The sequence below is a fragment of the Psammomys obesus genome, unplaced genomic scaffold (genome assembly GCF_907164565.1).
Source record: "Psammomys obesus unplaced genomic scaffold, mPsaObe1.curated_primary_1811, whole genome shotgun sequence".
Lineage (NCBI taxonomy): Eukaryota > Metazoa > Chordata > Mammalia > Rodentia > Muridae > Psammomys > Psammomys obesus.
Genome location: NW_026590405.1, coordinates 760,370 through 781,595, shown reverse-complemented (window position 1 = coordinate 781,595; position 21,226 = coordinate 760,370). Strand labels below are relative to the sequence as shown.

The 21,226-nt window shown below is 48.5% G+C and overlaps 1 protein-coding gene across 8 annotated transcripts in view; it reads left to right on the top strand.

The window, feature by feature from the left end:
* Pcbp3 (poly(rC) binding protein 3) overlaps positions 1–9,710 on the top strand; it is a 46,411-nt gene extending 36,701 nt beyond the window's left edge. For 2 of the 8 annotated variants that reach the window (XM_055607200.1, XM_055607197.1), the window contains exons 11-15: positions 2,321–2,396; positions 3,047–3,106; positions 5,242–5,294; positions 8,631–8,800; positions 9,214–9,710. In XM_055607200.1, coding sequence (XP_055463175.1) covers positions 2,321–2,396; positions 3,047–3,106; positions 5,242–5,294; positions 8,631–8,800; positions 9,214–9,250 — 396 coding nt within the window. In that variant the 3' untranslated portion in view covers positions 9,251–9,710. Of the gene's footprint in view, positions 1–2,317; positions 2,397–3,046; positions 3,107–5,241; positions 5,295–8,630; positions 8,801–9,213 lie in introns of all 8 variants that reach the window. The other 6 variants (XM_055607199.1, XM_055607196.1, XM_055607202.1 and 3 more) reach the window with 3 other exon arrangements.
* Positions 9,711–21,226: the final 11,516 nt, after the last annotated feature.

Sequence of the window (21,226 nt, the reverse complement as noted above, 5' to 3'; positions counted from 1 at the left end):
GCGGAGGCCTGGTGTCCCCACAGATGAGAGAGCAGAGGCCTGGTGTCTCCACAGATCTAGTCCACATTAAATTAAGCTTGCTCCCTTGGCACTTAGCTCACATACCCAGTTCTACATTCCATTCCCCTGCCATCTTGAACCATCCATTGCTCCATAGGCAGTCTTCATCTGTCAGGCAGATGAAGCCAGCTCTTGTCCTCAGGTGTGTAATGTCATGTCAATGGGCACCGAAGCATCGAAACAGTGGGTATGATCAGCGTGCAGCTGCTACAACTCTCTAGGCTTGTGAGCATCCACACAAGTCACACCTAACACCTCTTCTAAGACCCCTCCCCCCCTGGCAGATCCAAACAGGGATATACCTTCTAGGGTACCTTTCTGTGGTGTGTCTGTGTCAGAAACACTGCCTTCACCAAGGCTCCAGGGTGGAGCAGACAGGGTCTTTGGCTCCTCAGGCCCTTCCCTGTGGAGCCTCACATCCTACTTGGAGACCTGTGTCACCCTTGAGATGTGGGCTGGTGACGGGCTTCTGGACATGCTCTTCTGCCTTTGGCAAGCATGTCCATTCTAGTGACTTAGTATGCCCATGAATGCAGAGTCAGAACAGACACAGATATAAGCCATGTGGAAACCAAGCTTCGTCCTGCCAGACATGGTCGATGATACTGTGTAACACAGCAGAAATTGGAGGTACTCTTATCAGTCCCTGCTGGGGCCCATCGTATACCACCTCTTCAAGGATCTTTTGAGCTGAGTCTGACCCCAAGTCACACGTCCCCTAATTTGACATGCTCTTTCAGGAGGCAGCCAAGTCTCCCCTGTGTAGGCCAAGAAGCCAGGCACCTCTAAGAGGAGTAGAATTGTGTTAGGATGTGCCCTCCCACCATCTTTCTGGGGAGGGAGTCAGACATGGGAAAGAACGAGTATCCCTGTGCCAGGCCAAGGCAGTTGGCCTTTTGTAGATACTAATACCCTAATGCCTTGGGTTCGTGTGCTAATGTTCTTTCTCAGGTTAAAGGGGCAGGATAAGGGCCAACATCAGCTCCACTGGCTCAGAGGCCATCAGGAAGGGCCAGGCCAAGGCAATGCCCAATCTTCACAGGGCAGTAATCTATGCTTTGAGGATACCTTGCAGCTAGTAAGCTAAATGCAGAAAAGTTCCACTGAAAGGCATCTAGACAAGCTGCTTGATCCTGATGAGGCAACACAGTACCCTCATTCTGTTTGAGACACACTCACCAACAAGACAGAGGCAGCAGCTTTCTATCCAGAGTGCCCCACTCAGTAGCCATAGTGCCCTCTGATGCAACAGTGTCTTCCATTCATTCCCAGCTCTGCTGGCTATGTCACCTAACTTTGAAGGCAGCAGGAATCCAGGCCAGCCTCCAGAGCCTGACCTGATGACATGCAGCCTTGCTAGGACCTGTTTGAGAGAGAGAACACCTTTCCTGTGGGTGTGCTGTCTGATGGGCTCCTGTGCCATGATGCCCTCAGCACCCATCCTCCAGGAAACCAGACTTGGGGAAGCCCATACCCTATGTACCAAAGTGCTAGAGTCTCAAAAGGGTAGCTGGGTTCACCCTGTTCGTTTGCTCAAAGTGTGCCTAGACTTCTCCTCTTATGTTCTGATGTCGTGTTAATTTGAGAGTGAGGCTCGGATGAAATGAACAAAGGAATTGCATATTCAAGCTGCCTTAAGATGCTCGGTGGCCGGTGGTAGCTGAGATGTAGCCTGTGAGACAGCAGTGAGCAGTAGCAAGGCTGCCTCCATGGAGAGCCTTGTCCTCAGGGTCCTCTGCATCTTTCACATACGGCCTGTCACCCCACATAAGTCAAGAAGGTGATTACGGGGCAGGCCCGTAGCTCTCCCAGCCTCTCCTCTCCCTATCCCCCACCCGAAGGCTGCCTTGTATTAAAATGAGGCCTGCAGGCAGGAGGTGAGTAAAGCCTTCACGAAGCTGGAACCAGAGCAAGGTTTGATGATCTGCCAGACTCAATCTGCTGGTCTCTTAGGAGCCCAGCTGGCCCTGCTCTGTGTCCCCCAGACCCTCCTCTCAGAGCCTCAAGAGCCACTGGCCCATCCTCCTCACTAGCCTGGTAAGGGAAAGGCACAACTCAGTCAGGCCTTTGGCTGGCAGCCAGGCCCATTGGTTCCACCCAGGCCAAGTCCTTGCGTCCTGCTGCGCTGTCTGCCATGTGTCCGCATGGCCCCTCTGAACCTCTCTGTGCAAAGTTCTGTTACTGCCATTTTTAACTTGGTGTGACTTGTACTCAATGACAATAACCTTCTTAGCTCTCGTGTCCCTCCTACCCCCAGCAGTTGACCAAGCTCCACCAGTTGGCCATGCAGCAAACCCCCTTTCCTCCCCTCGGACAGACCAACCCCGCTTTCCCCGGTACGTACCCAGCTGCCCTTTTCTGACCTTCTCTTCTCACCTGGGGACTCGCTTTCTTTCTGAGCTCTATGCAGTGCAGTGAGTAGCGCAGGCGCCCTCGGAGCTCTGAAGGCCGAACCTTGCGGTGTTAACGCAGTGGGCCGCACACAGCCGAGGCCGGGCGGGTCGGTCTGCCTCCCGCGGTGGGCTACTCTACTGCTCCTCTGCTTCCGTGTTCTTGCCTTTCGAGGGTCTTACGTGCAGGGTGCTGCTCCACCTCACCCTCGGCCCATCCCCAGGTGGCTTTTCCTACAAAGGCTTCTACCTGGCCAAGCTCGGAGCACATCGCTTCTTGGATCAAGCATTCTGACAGCAGCAGTGACCCCAGCCTCGGCTGCTGCAACCCTGCCTAGGATAGCACTGACAGAGCTAGCCTGCACTCGGGCCAGTGGTGAAGCAGTCAGAAGGGCTAGCTACAGCCCGGCCGGGCCTCTGCAGCAAGTGTCTCTCACAGAAGCAGAGCTGCCCGGCGGCTATGGCCAGTGAAAATACACTGGCTGTGCACGTCAGCTGTGCATGCACCAATCATATTTTGAGCTTTCCTAGTTGAAGGGACCTTGCTTCTCTCCTTGAGGGCAAACCATTAAACCTCTCTCTTCTTTGCTCTCCAGGAGAAAAGCTGCCTTTACACTCCTCCGAAGAAGCTCAAAATCTGATGGGCCAGTCGTCAGGTAAAACAGACCACAGTATTGGGGCAGCAGGTCAGGGGGCACGTACAGAGGACGAGGGTACCCACACCTTTGACAGCTGAGTGTCTAGCTCCCAAGTCGCCTGGCAATAGACAGTTCCCAGGGGTGTAGGCTGTGGAGTGAGCCCTGAGGACCACCCAGGAGCCAGGTGGTGGATCTCTTCCCTTGTTGGTGAATGGTGGGCCTGAGCAAACACAGTCAACAGTTGGGTGGCCTGAGGCAGTGTGCACCTACAAGAGGAGGGACTGTCTGGCGTTGCCTTAATTCTCCGGCCGTGCAGTGTGGAGGGGTGTGTAGCGAGAGCATGACTGTGGGGACCATGGGACAGTATGTGTTTTTCAAAGATGGCTTTTCCTGGAGACAGGCACAGACTCTGAGAAGATGGATCTGGGCTGAGTGTGTCTACACCTACTTTTGGTGTTCACTGAAATGCCTGGTCCCAGGACACTGCAGGGGGGGTGTGCGTGGACTGTGATGTGGTGACTGAGGAAACAGCCTCGGGCAAGGCGATAGACTGGGGCTGAAAGTGTTCTCTGGGTCCTGTGGGGGAAATACCATACACTTTATACCTGTGGCCATGGTGGGGACACAGGGCTGACACTGCAGCCTCCGAAATAGTGTCACACCGTGCTTTCGTGTGACACCATGATCATGGCCCTTGAGAGTACACGTGCCCTCACATGGCAGCCGGGGGAAGGGTGTATGCGAGACAGCCAGGAGGTGCGTGGTGAAACGCGGCTGTGGCTGAAGCCTTGTCCTGAGTATGGGCTCTAAGCAGACATGCCCTTCACCACCCACCAAACTTTGGTGTCCCTGAAAAAGGATTGTGCTTTGCTCAGTCGAATCTCAGATCCGACAGAAGTACCCCGCTGCCCCAGGGACTCCTGGCCAGCACGCCAGTAGTGCTAGGGAAGCCTTTCAAATAGCATTTCCCATGTTCCTGCTTCTGGAATGTGTATATATTCCTAAATAGCCAAACGGTTGTACTTTAAAGCTACTATTAAAAGAAAAGAGATAGAAACTCCAGTGTAGATAGAACAGCAGGGTCGGGGTGCATGGGTTCATTCAGCACGTCCCCCTGGGCCTGACTGCTGGACACCTGCCCTTGGGGGTCACACTCTGGCAGGAGCCAATAACCACGTGAGACAAGATTATGAGGAAGAGCACGCAGGGAGCCGGGGGCGGGGAGCAAGGCTGGGAGGATGAGGAGTGTGTTGAGGAGTAGGGGCTCCCTGAGGTTGTTTAGGGGGAGGGTCCTGGGTTCCATGACTACATGGCTACAGTACTGAAGGCTTGGTGCAGAGGCAGGACCAGTAAGAGAGAACACGATGTGAGGAAGACGAACCGGGTTCCCGGGCATTCTGAAGTGGCGTGGGGTGAGCCATCTGGAAAGGCTAGAGCCTGGGGTCTGGACCCAGCAGTCCTGTGCAGGGACCTTTGCTGAGTCTGAACATAAGACATCAGCTTTAGAGCTTGCAGACATGAGCTCTCTGTTGTTGAAATGGGGCTGCTGTGTACAGAGCATACGCTGTCCCATGCGTAGCCATCGTACCTACCACTATGGCAAAAGAGAATTAGCATGCGGGCTCTGAGACCCTGCCGGTTATCTGGTGACATAGCTGAGTCGTGCAAAGACGAAAACCTGGGCTTAGCTGTATGCGGTGGCCTTTGGACAGAATTGTGTCAGAAGCAGAAATATAGTGTGTGGTTTGGCCACTTCTGGCTTCGTGCAGCAGAACCCACAGAGGTCTCTGCGTGGAGCAAAGTGTGGGCACCTCTCCCCTGAACAGTCTCCCTGAGCAGAGGGACAACTATTAAACGTCAGTGTGACCAGTGTGACCAGTGTTGCCTGTGCCCCAGCTGTCTTGGGAAGGCCTGAGGTGTGATGGCTGCCCTCTTTTTTAACTCAGAGCCTGCTAGGCTGTGTATGCAAGATGTGGGGTTTCTTTTTTTTCTTTTGAGAGAAGTTGGAGGTTGGGTTATACCTGGGCTTGGGCCTGGGCCCCCGGGCTGTGCTGACCTTCACCTCAGCCGGCCTAAGGAAATATGGACCAGATATGGCTATGGCAACGAACTGTCTTTCCTCCAGCTTAACCATGTTCCCTTGGTGTACCCAGGTCTGGATGCCAGCCCCCCGGCCAGCACTCATGAGCTCACCATTCCCAATGATGTGAGTATACCCCCTGCACCATCCTGTTCTCCCCTCAATGCCTGGACCCCACTGTGGAATCTTTTCTCCCCTCCTTTTCCCACCTTAAACGGATACAATGCTCGTGAAAGATTCAGACAAGAAGAAGTGGGACCATCGGGGCAAGTCAGAAGTCAGTGTCAGGGCCGAGCTGGGAGTCTGTGGCAACAGCAGCAGCACCCTGGCTTAGGGACCTTGAGACTGGTGGTCCAGGAAGGTTGTGAGTGATATGAGGCCACACTGGAGGCTTGAGGTTCTCTGGGACATGAAGTGGGTTACATGTCAAGGATGCCTAACTCCACTGTCCCTCAATTGGTCCATACCTCGGGGACACCACAAGCTGTGATCTCAAGAGCGACTGTCAGCACACCTAGTCCTCTCAAGCTCAACAGGGGCCTGGAACAGTGAGGGCAGCCTCTTGAGTCAGTGGGGCCAAACAGGATGGTCAGGGAAGGAGAATCCATGTCTTCTGAGGGTAGCTGCCAGGATAGCACAAGAGACAGCCTGTGTGGGGGCCATACAGGGGTTGCCCACTTTCTGACTTGTAGAATGTTTCAGGCTTTCTCTGCCTGGAAGCTGGTCAGGCTCTTCCTGTGCCTGTCTCCCCCAACGCCCGCCCCCGTCTGTGTGTGTGTGCGTGTGTGTGTGTGTGTGTGTGTGTGTGTGTGTGTGTGTGTGTGTTCCTCCCTCCCTGCCTGCCTATTTATTTGTATAGAGGGTATATGGGTATACAGATGCACTTACTCACATAGGCATTTGTGGAGACCAGAGGTTGGCATTGGGGTGTGTTTCCACCCCTGGCACTGGGGTTACAGACAGCTGTCATCAACCTCAGCTTCTAATGTGGGTGCCAAGGATCCAAATACGGTCCTGATGCTCGCACAGCAAGCGCTTTTCCTACTGAGTCATCTCTCCAGCCCCTACAGCTCTGTATGTGTGCGTGCGTTTGTGCGTGTTAGTGTGTCTGTCTGTGTGTCCCTGTATGTTTACATATAAGGTCAGAGGTTAACCTCAGGTGTCATTCCTCAGGAGCCATCTACTTTGTTTTTTGAGCCTCTCACTGGGATCTAGGCTCACCACTGAGCCGTGGGGACCTACCTAAGTCTGCTTCTTCCGTGCTGAGATTACAGGCATGCACCACCACCTGGGAGCCAGGGGTCAAACGACAGTCCTCATCTTGGGTGGCAAGCGCTTTACCTACTCCCTTCTCTCTCTCCCGACCAGCAGAGTCAGGCTTTGAAGAGCCTTCAGTGTCTTCTCCCTGTACTAGCCAGGCAGGAAACCCAGGACCTGCGCCTGCCCTCCATGGGAACCAACTACAGGAATCTCAGAGTCTATGGTTCTAGCACACCCCAGGCTTGAGTGTAGATGGCAGACAGTTGTGCAGCAGGGTGAGCTGGTCGGAAGAGAGCCCGTGAGCCCATGTAGCTGCAGATGGCCCCTGAAGGGGCACTGTCACCAGCCCCAGGCATCTGTCCCACTACCTGACAAGCTCGGGTTCCCCCAATCCGTAGGAGCCTGCATAGGCGTCATCCCAGGTGACACGTGGCATCGCTATGCAGCCTCTTAGCTTCTAGAACATGGGAGGCTGGATGAATTTGTCAGGCTGTCTTCATGGGTGACAGTGTCATGACACCTGGCTCCTGCTTTGTAGATGGAGAAGGGCTCTGCTTTGTATATTCCCCGTCCTGCTCCTTGTGCGATGCTTGCTCTAGGTACATGGGCTTGCCAGTACATGTTCCATTACATAGGGCTTCTTGAAGGCTGCTAACGTGAATCCTGTTTCTCCAGAGCTCTGACACCAGCTTGCATTTAACCTGAAATAGACTTAAGAGCCAGGCCTGGGCCTGGAGGAGAGCACTGTGCCTGTTTGCTCTGCTGCTGGGCCATCCGTGAACACCAGCCAACCTAGCCTTGCCTGTCATCCCTGAAGTCTTTCTAGGGAGGGCAGCTCTCTTTCACCAGCACACTCAGAGCTTACCCTTTCACCCTGCACAGGAAGGCTATACAATCTATGGTGTAGATGGCTCCCACTCACCTAGACCTTTATAGAAGGGACTAGGTTATAGGCAAGGATGCAGTCTCTTGGGTCCAGTGGTCCACACCTGTAGCTTACCATTCTTGGACACAAGGAAGGAAACAGAACATGATCATCCTGACCCTTTCTGTCACCTGGTCTGGCTCTCTCTCCTGGCCACAGCTGAGTCAGGCCAGTGTCTATCAGTGTCCTCCCTCACCTGCAGAAAGGACCTAGATGATGTTGGATCTGTTCTCCCACACAAGCCTTCAGAGGCCAAGAACCAGAGTCCATTCCTGTTGGACACTGCCACAGAGCTTGCCTTAGAACATTCAGTCTGGGGCACTTCTGGCCCCGATGCTGCTCTCAGGGCATGAGAACAGCCTCTAGCCCTCAGGCCAATGCTCAGATGGCCTGGTCCAACAGAACCACCGAGACATGTGGTGACTTTGTACCATGCTCAGGGCCTGTCTGGCCAATGTTCTTTCCTTGCTCTGGAGCACCCGGTGCCTGCATGTGGATATGGGAACTGTTTAATCAGTGCTGAAAGCCCAGGGATGTCATCTGGCTCCCCTGTAGTCTTTCCTAGGGTCCAGGCTGCCCCCACCAGGGAACAGGGTGAATTGAGAAACATGTAAGCAGGTACCCAACTGCAGCTGTTGCCAGAGAAAAGATCCTGACCTCCAGGATGGAGGGCACTCTTATCCCTGAGCTGCCTTAGAAATGGTCCTCACTCCTGGTGATGACCTTGGCCACAGGTCTCTGCATCCATTAAACAGAGCTCACCAAGCAAACACTTGGATTTGTCCCCAACTTCATCTGAATTCATCAACAGGTAGATTTCAGCAGCAATAAACTTTACATGGTCCTTAGTGTCTGTGAGGCTCACTCTTCTGGCAGATCCAGTCTCCCTGTGAAGGTACCAGAAGGCCCTGACCCAGCCTAGGCCAGAGCTGCTGTGGGCTTCCCCAGTCCATCCTCCCAATCTGTCTTTGGGTCACTTGTGACCAGGTAGAGGAAGCCAGCAAGAAGAGTGGCCATGTCTCTTGTTGTATAGACTTTATCCAGAGGGACATGAATCAGAGGCGATAAGACTGTCAACAGGCAGAGCCAGGACCTCTCACATTGTCCAGGGACAGCCTCAGGACTCTGCAGTTCTTTTTTTTTTTTTCTTTTAGAGCACTGCGTTACTGGCAGTGTTTCCAGCCTGTTCTCTTGGGTGTTCCCACAAGGCTCTCACAGATGCTTGAAAGGGATGCTCTGGGCTCTTCTCTAAGAGATTCCTCCATCATTTCTTCTAGCTTATAGGCTGCATAATTGGACGCCAAGGCACCAAAATCAATGAAATCCGACAGATGTCAGGAGCTCAGATCAAAATTGCCAATGCCACCGAAGGCTCCTCAGAGCGCCAGATCACCATCACAGGGACCCCAGCCAATATCAGCCTTGCCCAGTATCTCATCAATGCTAGGTGAGTGATTCTTAGGCTTCTGGGTCCTCACGAGCAGTGCCTTGCAGCCCCACACCCTGGCTGCTCCAGTAAATCCACGAGGGGCGCTCCTCCTGAAACTTCCCAGGGTCCCCACCCATGTCACAGCTCTTCTGTGACAGTCATGAAGCCCCTGCTTAAAAGTCTGGAGCCCCCACAAAGGTGCCCCTGGTCCAGTGCTCCAGCCTGGAAGGATCCAAACTCAGCAAGACTGAGGGACAGGCAAAGCTCCACAGATCTGATCTGGCGGACTTCCACCTGTTGTGTTTTGGGTCCCCGCTCATGGCCACTGAACCCGGAATAGCTCGCTCCCTGTAAATGGAGAGGTGCCCTCCCCTACTGTCTCATCTTGTAAGAACCCTGTGACGTGTCCCTTGTGCCTTTGTCCGTTCCAGGCTGACGTCTGAGGTCACCGGGATGGGTGCACTCTAACCTACCCAAGATCCTCCGTTCCACACTTCGGATGGCCCCAGCCCGCAGCCTCACCAGCTGGCACACTGTTCAGACTGCCTGTCCTTCCTTGCAGATATGAATAGAGCGTTTTCTTTACAAACAGATGATAGTGCGTGTCTGCCCACTCAGGCCCTGTACGCTCCGTGTTAGTGTAGCCTCCACGCGTCGGCATGCAGCTCTTTACTTTAATGCTCAACGTGTTCCCAAATGTGACGTTTCAGAGATTTATTCCTCAGTATCCATGTGACTATCTGTTTAAAAGTTGGTTTGATGCTTTAACAGCCCTCCCCATGTCCTGCCGTCCCCTGTTCTCCGAGATCCTCCTCTCTCGTGCGGTCTGCTGGCTCATTTCCACCCTAGGTTGTACGCAGGGATCAAAGGTACTTTTCTTGAGAACTGCAGGGAGTGTCTGGAAGAGGAGGGACTGGGGGGGGGGGGGAATCTAGGGAGTGGGGTGAAGTGCCAGAGGGTGGGGTGGGACCCTGGCTTCACTGGGATATCTCGGGGAGGGGGCACTTGTGGCCCCCAGGTGTCTTCCAAAATGGCTAAGAACAAGGACTTGCCAGAAAGTTGATCTGCACCCATCAGAGTTTAATAAATGTCGTGTTCCTTCCCCCATGGCTCTGGCTTCTCTCTGCCCCCTTACCCTCAGCACCCACACCCACCCGGGAGATTAACCAGGCCGGGAGTCGGAAGATGTTGGGTTCTGCTCTTGCCAGGTCCTAACCTGTGAAGCTGCTGTCAGCAATGAGACTGCTTCTGAGCTGCCAGGGCGCCATCCACACAGAGACCCTTCTCCTCCTCTGCTGACACCAACACTGATGCGCCACTCCTTCCATCTCTTGGGTGGTTAGCTCAGAGGGCCAGGACAGAGGTGGAACTACTCGGGGCACAGCTCTGTTGTAGCCGCTGGCCCAGCTCCAAGGGCTCTGGTCCCTACCCCCACCTCTGCTCTCGAGGTTTCTGGCAAGCAGGCTGTGGCAGAGGCTGAGGCAGGGAGAAGGGGTAGAGCTGCCTAGCATATGCCATCTGCCATGGATCCTGAGGTCACCCTGGGGTACAGTGACCTGTTACAGGGTGCTGGGGTACGCAGCATCCATCTTAGCAGGAAGAACTGCCTCCTGTCTGCCAGGCAAAGCCAGGTGTGCCTCAGCCCCATGGCCCGTGTGTTAGCCAGTAGTCTCCGACTCCGTTGCCTGGATACCTTCCTTGCCCTCTACAGCAGATGGTGTACAGTGTAGCTGCAAGTGTGGGCCTCGCCCCAGTGGCCTGTCTTCCCGCCTAGCTAGTTAGGGCTAAGGTTCAGTCCCACCCCCACTCGAACCCAGACACAGGGTGTAAGAGGTGACAAGGACTCAGAGAACACAAGCCTTCCTCTAAGGCAGCAGATAGCCTGTCAACCATAAGTACCATAAGAAATGATAGCTATTGTATGGGTAAGGTTCATTAAACAATCAGCGTAAGGATATTAAAAGTGCAGGATCAAATGGGGCCCAAGGGAGGCCACAAAGGTGATGGGGAATTGGGCAAATGAGGAGTCAGCTTGAGAGTACCTAGAGAAAAAGGGCCGGGTAGAAGAGCACACGCATGGAGTAAGAGCCAGGCCATGGAGTAAGGTGCTCAGCCCTAGGCTGAAATTGCTTGGCTTCTTGTTCACTACATGGAGAAGGTGGCAATGCCCTTCAGAGAGAGTGTGGGGATCGGCTCTCACCATCTCCCACACACACTGCCACCACTCTGAGAACTCCAGGGCTGCTGGAGGAGGCCCGATACCTGCCACGCTGGAGGTGTGTTTGGCATAGTAGACTGCACACAGAAATCCAACCCTACCTCAGGGTGGTTGGTGATGCCTCAGAGGCAGGAGCTTGGGTCTACACTCCTTCTTGTCCAGACATCCCAGCATCTGTGTCAGGTCCCAGGGGACCGCAGCCCCACAGAGTTTACTGGACCCAGACATCTGATGCTGCTGAAGGTGAGAGGTGACCATGGTGATGGGATCTGACATCTTCGGGGCTAAGCAAACAGGAGACACGCCCTCTGCCTGAGTGCAGCTCTAGGGCAGATAGTGTGAGGTTGCTGGACAACTGGAGCCAAGAGACCCCAGAGGAGTGCAATGCTCCGGCCGATGTGCAATTTCCTGGACGTGTAGTTTTGTTTTTCAGTGTTTCTGCTATAGGACCAGGAGCAGTTGAGGAGTGGCCCATGTCCTATGGACATCAGGCAACTCCTCAAGAGTTACAGTTCAGTTTCTTTCTCCTCCTCAGGCTAGCCCCAGAACTAAAGACACACATGAGCGAGCAGGGCAGCCAGCCAGGAGCCCTGAGGCCATCCTCTGCCAGCACTGACTGACCTGGCCTTACTTGAGCTCTGAATGACAAGATTTGTCTTCCCGATGGTGGGATAGGGAGGCGGGGGCACCATGTTGCAGGCCCATGGCTTGGTACCCGGTACATAGTTGACTTGATGGAGAGCTGTGTCAAATAATTACCACACTTCACCCTGTGGGCCTGTTTTGCTATGACACAGCTTGACTCGCTATCACTGCCATAAAGACAGGCAGTCCACAGCCCAGGATGACCCTAGAACACATGATAACAAAGACATACCCATATGTGTATATATTTATAGTTGCACACAAAGCTGTTTTGACAGGAACAAGTTTCATAAGCAAAAGCATTACAAGCATGCTGTTGGCTTGCTCAAAGGCTGTGTTGCTTTGGCAAAAATAAACAAAGCTCACATCAGCTCCCTGCACTTAAGGGGGTACCAATTTTGGCAATTTTTTTTTCAGTCTTGTCTGTAGTTCTTTTTCAGCCTCTATATAAACCTTCTGTTTCTCTCCTCTGTATTTCCTCTGTCTTGTCCAAATCAATGTATTTTGTGGATCCTTTTCAAAGTATCACCTTTGGTTTTTGCTATTAACAGTACTTATTCTCCCTCACTAATTTTTGCCAGTGTATTTTCTTTAACTGGTACCTGTTTTGCTTCCCTGCCCTTGCATGTGACATGTGATTCCATCTGCGCCTGACTTGTTGAGACTAGATTTCTAGGTGCTGTGTCACAACAGTTTAAACATGACAGCATCATTCAGTTTGGACTTTCTTTATTTCCATCAAGATTCCACTTACCAAAGGCCCTTAAGTAAAACATTAACTGCTCACACACGAGATTCCCTTACTGGTCTGAGCGCACTGCATTATGTATCTGTCATCTCCTGAAACTGACACTTGGAGGCCGTGAAACGTCTGTCACCAGCATCATGGTGGGGTTCTATATCACCTGTGGAACAGACATTCTTCTCGCTTACTAAGAAAGTTAGTTTTGTTTGGTCATGTCTTGAACATCCTTGGTTATTTTCATCTGACTTGGTCACCGGGAGCAGAACAATGGCCCAGCTTTGGGTGAATCCCATAAATAATGTTCCATTGCCAGAGGATAGCTCCGCTGACATCAAGGAGGTGACCTTAGATTTTACATTAGGGCCAATTAATATCAGGTTATTAAAGGGGACCAGGGAGACTGACTAAGAAGGCCAAAGGAATGGAGATGAAAGCAGTTCACAGCAAGCCCATAGCCAACATCAACCTAAATGGAAAGGAACACAAAGCATTTCCACTAAAATCAGGAACAAGACAAGGCTGTCCATTCTCTTCATACCTATTCAACATAGTACTTGAGGTCTTAGCTAGAGCAATAGGACAACGAAGGAGATCAAGGGGATACAAAATGGTAGGGAAGAAGTCAAGCTATCTTTATTTGCAAGTGATATGATAGTATACAGAAGTGACATGAAAAATGCCACTGGGAAACTCCAATGGCTAATAAACACTTTCAACAAAGTAGCTGAATACAAAATTAACTCTCAAAAATCTTCGGCCTTCCTGTATGCAAATTAGAAATGAACTGAGAAAGAAATCAGTGAAACAACACCTTTCACAATAGTCTCAAATAATATAACATATCTTGGGGTATCTCTAGCCAAGCAGGTAAAAGTATTGTATAATAAAAACTTCAAGTCATTGAAGAAAGAAATTGAAGATAGGTCTCCTGTTCTCATGGATCAGTAGTATAATATAGTAGAAATGGTCACCCCTTTCCTAATGAGATCTGCCTGTTCCCTCTAGTCCTTTACACCGTCCCTCTGTGGGTCTGTGGATTGTAGCTTATCATTGACTGAACAGCTAATATCCACATAACAGCAAATATGCCTTATTTGTCTTTCTGGATCTGGGTTACCTCTAGTTTTTTCCTAGCATTTTTTAGTTCTACCCACTTGTCTGTAAATTTCATGTCATTTTCTTTTAATGGCAGAGTAATGGTCCATTATATAAACATCCCACATTTTCTTTGTTCTATTGAGGGACATCCTACATTGTTTCCAAAAAGTCAACAACAACAAGAAAGAAAGAAAGAAAGAAAGAAAGAAAGAAAGAAAGAAAGAAAGAAAGAAAGAAAGAAAGAAAGAAAGAAGAAAGAAAGAAAGAAAGAAAAAGACACATGGGAAAGAACTCCTATGTCCCCCTTTCCCTTCCTTGTATCCTCTTTTCCAGCTGATGAAATCACCCATTTCAGCTCTTGTGTATTACACTCTTCCCGGTGGGGCTGTGTGGTGGAGACAGCCCACATCCCCTGAGGGGCTCCTCTGATGACCGGGCACTCGCTGTGGAAACCCTCCATAGCTGACTGAGTTTGTAGTTACTATTTGCCCGCTCTTTACAATCACACATATTAAAAAAACAAACAAACAAAAAAAAAAAAAAACAATCACACATATTATCTCCCTTAGCAGAGCCTCATTCAGCCTTTGTCCATTCTCATGCAATGCTCAGCAATCGTTTTTAAGTAGATAATTGATGTTTTCAAGAGAAGTGGATGTTAGATTTAGGAGAACTAAATGAGAGTACCTTTGACTAAGGAAACAAGGAACTTGAGCTAATTTGCCACCTGACTTTTTTTCTTTACAGTGTCATTCATCCGTTCAACCAATCCAGAGACCTGAAGATGGTAGGCACAATGGAAATTCTGTGCAATAGGCCAAGTTTTACAAATGGATTTAAAACCGTGTAAGATGAATTTTACAATACTTACACAGTTCAGCAGGAATTTCTTAAACGGGAATAATTCTGATAGACCGTTTTCTCCCCTAGGCAGTAGCTTTCTAACAAGGGAAAGCTTCACCCATAGAGTAGATACAAACCCAGCAGGACACCCTTCTATGGGAAGCCTCTGCATGCAATCTAATTATGGGGTCAGGGTTCGGAAGAAATCTTAGGAACCTTTAGCTGTAGTCAACCAAATCACAATATTATCATTAAATTATGTCTTTTATGGAATTTCTTATTACGTACATTAATCTTTGTTTCACTCTCCTTTCCCTTTTTCATTTTAGAAAAATACCTGTTGGGCAACATTTTACTTTCCCATACAGAGCCCCCTTTTCAGCTAAAGCATTTATTTTTCTTTCTAACCTTTTTTATCAAATCTATCTTGTGTACCTAGATCTTTGTACATCTCTTTCTCTTGATAGACACATTTTGTCTTATTTTTCCTTGATATTAGAAAAAATCCTAATAAAATAGTTTAATGTAAGGCTCTAGAAACAACAAATATAAACAATATATTTCAAATATCTAGAAACAACACAAACAAAACATGTTCACAGTTTCGGAAACATGGCTCTTTGTTCTTAGCAACAAATTTGGTGATTTCTAAGAATTAAGTACTATGAACCAGATGGTATTCCAACTAAGTTTACATGAGCGCTTACTGATGAACCAATTTGAATCAAACATACTACATAATCTATGTTTAAAGTTAGAACACAGATAAGAGAGAGAAGAAGGGGGAAAGAGAGGAGAGGGTGGATATCAAGATGGTATAACCTTTGCATTAAAACTCCAAAGACAGAGCAATAGTGATAATATGGGGAGCCAGTCAGAGTGAGTGGCCAAGAAGAAAGGCTGAAAACCAGCACTGCTCCGTGGCCTCTCTTATCAGCTCCTGCCTCCAGGCTCCTGCCCTGACTTCCCCAGAAGATGGAGTACAGTCTGTAAGATGAAGTAAATCCCATTCTCCCCAATAACAAAACACGTTAACAAAAACATTGAGAAACCTGGTAAATACACATTACTGGTAAAGACAACCACAGACTAAGGAGCAAAGGATGGAAAACAATCTATCAAGAGGACTGAAGCTAGAAACAAGCTGGTCAAACTTTTATATCTGATAAAGTAGACTTTAAACCACAAATTAGCCAAGAAAAATAAAGTTGCTCACTACCTATGAACAGATAATCCATAAAGAAGATGTAACCATTCAGTGTACACACACACACACACACACACACACACACACACACACACACACACACACATATATATACTGAGGCTCTCAATTTCATAAAACAAACACTAATTGACTTAAAAGGCCACACTGGTGGCTAATTTTCATACCCACTGTTAATTCTAGATAAGTCATCCATACCGAAAATCAACCAAGAGACTACAAAGTTAAAGTACACAGTAAGTGAATCTAACAGATATTCAAGACATGTATGTCCTATATAAAGAACAATTTGGCAAATAAATTGACATGATCATCTAAGTTGATGCAGAAGTTGGAACACAATTCAATATTCCTTCATGAGAAAATCTCTGAAAACACCAGTGATGAAAACTGCCTCAACATAATAAAAGGACTACATACAACAAACCTATGGCCAACAAAATACTAAATAGGGTGTCTTAGAGTCACTATTGCGGTGACGAAACACCGTGACCAAAGCAACTTGAGACTAAAAGCGTTCATTTGGCTTGCACTTCCATCCCTCTGTTCATCACTGAGGGAAGTCAAGGCAGGGACTCAAGCAGGGAAAAAACCTAGAGACGGGAGCTGATACAGAGGCCATGGAGGGGTGCTGCTTACGGGCTTTCTCATCATGATATCCTCAGCCTCCTTTCTTAGAGAATCCAGGACCATCAGACCAGGGATGACCCCACCCACAATGGGCTAGGCCCTCTCCCATCAATCACTAAGGAAGAAAATGCTCTACAGGTTTGCCTGCAGTCTGATTTATGGAGGCATTTTCTCAGTTGGGGCAACTGTGTCAAGTTGACATAAAATGAGAGAGCATAATTGACCCCTTGTCAGCATGACCCACAATACTTTTTAGGACATAACCTTTCCTTTTTTCTTTTCTGTTCATCTCCAAGATCTCAGGTTAATAAATACAAGTATAAAACATATTACAAACTTAAACGTGTCACAGTCTCTACCAATTCAAACACTTTAAAAGGCTTGTCTCTATAAAATTCCAAACTCTTTTAAAATCCAAAATCTCTTAAAAATTCAAAGTCCCTCAATTGTGGACTCTGATAAAATAAAAACATATAATAATAATAAGCTAACTACTTTCTTACCTCAAGAGGGAAGAACCAGGGCACAGCCACAAACGGAGCAAAGCAAAAACCAGACCCCAGCTCGGCAAACAATTCAATTTCCAGTATCTAGGATTCACTCATGAGCTTTTAGGCGACTTGGCTTTGGCTCCACCCACTGCAGCACACACAGCTCGTCTTCCAGACTCCGGCAGCCTCCGTTCCATGGCTGCCACTGTTCTTGGTGGTCATCCCACAATACTGGCATCTCTAACATGATGGGGTCTTCTGCTGGGGCCTGGTGGCACTTTCAACAATAGCCCCTCCTAGGCTCTTTTTCATGGTGCCAAAGCATCATTCTCTCCATGACCGCTTCAATCCTGGAATTTTAACTGAGGCTGCACCTTCGCCAACAACCTCTCCTGGCTTCTCACAGCGCCAAGCCTCAGCTACTCTCCATGACCCCTTCATGCCTTCAAAACCAGCCCCAATACCAGGTTCAGCTGCCAACAGAAGCTCCAACCTTTGCCACTTCTGAAACAGAGCTTGTGTGTGCTGCCTCTCAGGAAACATCTCCCAGAAGATTTCACTTCAATGCTAGTGGTCTCTTCTCAGCCCCAGCTGACCAGCATCAATTGTCCCAGTAACACAAAGGTTTTACTTTAGTGGCTCTGGTTAATCACACCTGAGTCTTTGGCTCCAGCTGAGCAGACACAAAATGGCCCAGCAGAGTCTTTGCTTCCTTCTGAAAGTCCACAAGCCAGGCCTCCACCAGACTTCCCTCAACTTTCTTATCTTCAAGTAGCCAGCCCACTGCGCTCTCAACACGCAATGGCTTATCTAGCCCAAAGTTCCAAAGTCCTCCCCAAACCATGGTCAGGTCTGTTTAACCTGACTATTCTGGCATCAGCTCGTTTTAGTTCGGGTTACTATTGCTCTGATGAAACACCATGATCAAAGCACCTCCAGGAGGAAGGGGTTTATATGGCTTACAATTCCATATCACTGTTCATCACTGAAGGAAGTCAAGGCAGGATCTCCAACAGGGCAGGAACCTGGAGGCAGGAGCTGACGCAGAAGCCATAAAGGCGTGCTGCTTGTTGGCTTACTCCCCATGATTTGCTCAGCCTGCTTTCTTATAGAACCCAGAATTGCCAGCTCTGGGATGGCCCCACCCACAATGGGCTGGACCCTCCCCCATCAATCACTAATTAAGAAAATGCTCCACAGGCTTGCCTACAATCTGATCTTACAAAGAGATTTTTCTCAGTTGGGGTTCTGTTCTCTCATATGACTCTAGACTGTAGAGAAATTTTAATTCAGAAGATGGCTGCTCTGGCAAGAGAGCACGTCCAAAGACCTTCTAGTCTGTGTGATCCAGCTGGAATACATACACATCCTTAATCTAGGAGACAGGGGAAAAGCAGATCTCTGAGTTCTAGGCCAGCTTAAGATAGCACAAGTTTCAGGTAAAGAAAAGCTTAGGTCCAGCGTGGTGGTACACACTTTAATCCCAAACAATGAAGGTAAAGTTAGTTTGTAGAAAGAAGCACCCATGTTTGAAAGTGATGTCTAATTGGGTGACAGAAATAGTAATGAATCAGAGACTAGGATACGTCCAACTCTCACAAGAAGGGAGAGAAAAGGGAAGCTGCTTAAGGGGCAATGAGAGAGAAAGGAGTCAGTAATAGGTTGCCGAGAGAAAACGCAGAGGAAAATAGAATGAGGCAGAGAATGAGAAGGATCCAGAAGATTAGAAAAGATCACTTGAGTTAGTTTGAGGCCAAACAGAGCAATTCAAAGGCCAAGAGAAAAGCCAGTTTGAGTAAGTTAGCTGGGAGAGGAGTTTGAGCCAGAACAGCTGAGTTGAACCAGGCAGCCCAGAGCTCAGTAGAAACCAGTGTGAGCTTAACTAAGCAGTAAGTCGCAGAGGCTGAAAACATCCTAGGCCTAGGTTAGATTGTATGGAGGCCAAAAGCTTCCAGGACTAGGCCTAGGTTAGTAGACGGAGGCAATTAGCCTCCAAGACAACAATTCCAATAGGCAAAAGTTCCTTATACAATTGGCTGTGTCAATTGGACATAAAATTAGCCAGCACATGGGGGAAAGTTGACGTATTTCCTTTAAAATCTAGAACAAGGCAAGTGTGTCCTTTCTCTACTCTTATTCAATAGAGTGTTTGAAGTCTCATCTAGGGCAATAGACAAGAAAAATAAAGGAATGAATATAAATAAGAAAAAATATTATCCCTACTTGCAAATAGATGAACCAATATTTAAAAGACCGTAAAGACTCCTCCAAAAAAATTCTTAGACCTGAACACACTTTCAAAGAAGCAGCAGAATACAGCATATAAGTCAGTAGCTGTTCTATACCAACAATGAATTCACTGGACAGAAAATCTGAACAGAAGATTGAAACTCAGTCCACTATCTCTTCATCTTGAACCAAAACTCAACTCTAAGCAGATCAAGGACCTCAACATAAGATCTAGTACTCTTGTTAATCACACCTGAGTCTTTGGCTCCAGCTGAGCAGACACAAAATAGCTGCTGGAGGGAAAAGTGGGGGGGGTCACGCTTCAACATAAGGCCAGGTGACACTTTTTTTTTAAATAAGACTCCAGTAGCTCGGGAAACAGAAAAACAACCAACAAGTGAGAGAGCTCATGAAATAAAAAGGCTTCTGTACAACAAAGGAAAGTGCCAGTAGAGCAAAGATGGAGCCAAGAGAAGGGGCAAAGGGCAAACAAAGTATGTGCCATTGTACATCCGGCAGGGTGCTGGTGAGGAAAAGATACAAAGAACTTTAAACATCTAAACGCCGAGAAAGCAATCCAGTTTTTAAAACGGGCTACAGAGCGAAGCAGAAAGTTCTTTTAAGTGTTCGCTATCCTTAGCCGGCAGAGAGATACAGAATGAAGACACTTTAAGAGCCCCTCTTGAGCTGGAGTGATGGCTCAGAGGTTAAGCGCAAAGGTCCTGAGTTCTATTCCCAGCAACCACATGATGGCTCATAACCATCTTTAATGAGAAAATTGGTGCCCTCTTCTGAGGCATGTACACATACATGCAGGCAGGATGCTGTACAAATAATAAAAAAAAAATCTTAAAAAAAAAAAAACCTGCTCACCCTAGTCATTAAGCACCATGATAACAAATATTGGTGCAGCTGTGGGGGAAGGAGGAACTTTTATCCAACACTGGTGAGGTTGTAAACTAGTGTACCCACTTCGGAAATCAGTCTGGAGGTTTCTTCAAGAACTAGAAACACAGCTGCTATCTGACCTAACCATACCACTCCTGGACACCCAGTCGTGGCACTCTATACCCTGTGACAGGGACACTTGGCACATCGTGTTTATTGCTGCCCTGTTCGCGGCAGGTAGAAAACGGAAGAAACCTGGTGCCCATCAACTGATTGAATGATAGAGATGTGGCAGATACCCACAATGGGATGTCACTCAGCTTTAAAGAAAAACTAAGTCCTGAAATCTGCAGAGAGACTGATAGAATCAGGAAAAAAATATATGTAAATGAGGTAACCCAAGCCCCGAAGGCTGAATGCCACATCTGTGCCTTCTATGAGTAGTCTAGCCTTGACTCTTTAGTTCAGTTTGTCTAACTGAACTGTAGAGTCTTTTGTGGAAATCAGAAACAAGAAATGGAATGGGAGAAGACCTTGGGGGGAGGGGTAGTAGAATATAGGGGAAAAAAGTGAGAAGTGCGAGGAACGGTGGATGGAAAAGTTTAGGAAGGGAGGGAGGTTGAGGAGATGGGTGTAGACATTATGTATTTTTTTATTTTACTATAAAGAACACGGGTGGGACAGCCGACAGGCCATGGTTATATTTTGCTTTTAGAAGAACACAGAGGTTTCTCAGTTTGACTTTAGAAAGCTCTGGAGCATGGGTGACAAGCATGAGTCAAGGGGATTTGTTGCCACAATCCTGTTCCCACCAGCCACAGCTTTGGCTGCCCTGAGGTGACGTCACTTCCTGGATATCCCATGAGAAGGTCAGTCTCTCCAGAGACTGTGCAAGTGCAAGCTTCCAAGAGTGGGACACAGCCCCCTTTGGCTTTTTCCCAGCATTGTGGATTCCTAGTATCTCCTAGCATGGCTGGAGGCTCTAGCCAACGAAATTAGACAGGAAAAAATGGAATTAGAGGAACCGTGAAAGAAATATACAACACCACTCAGTTATAATGCTGCAAACCCAAATCAATAAAAAGTTTCAGAAATTAATTTCAGTGATTGCTACAGGTTACAGAATCAGCATTTGGGAATGAGCAGAATGCAGAGGGAATAATGGAGGATGTGACCCTGTTGAGGTTGTAAAGTCATGTAAAATACAGTGAAATTTAGGAAGAGAGCGATGTCTATGGATAGAAACCCAAGGCTGCCTGCAGCTTCTAGCTCTCTTCCTGATCACCCCAGTCCTGGGTCTGAGCACCAGGACATCTCTCTCTTAGTCTGGCTGCTTAGATTTCACGTGTTAATGGCAGTGACAGTGATGACATCATGTCTAGGCCTGCCATGAGGACAGGTGATATTTGTCTGTCTAATTGGCAGGAATGGC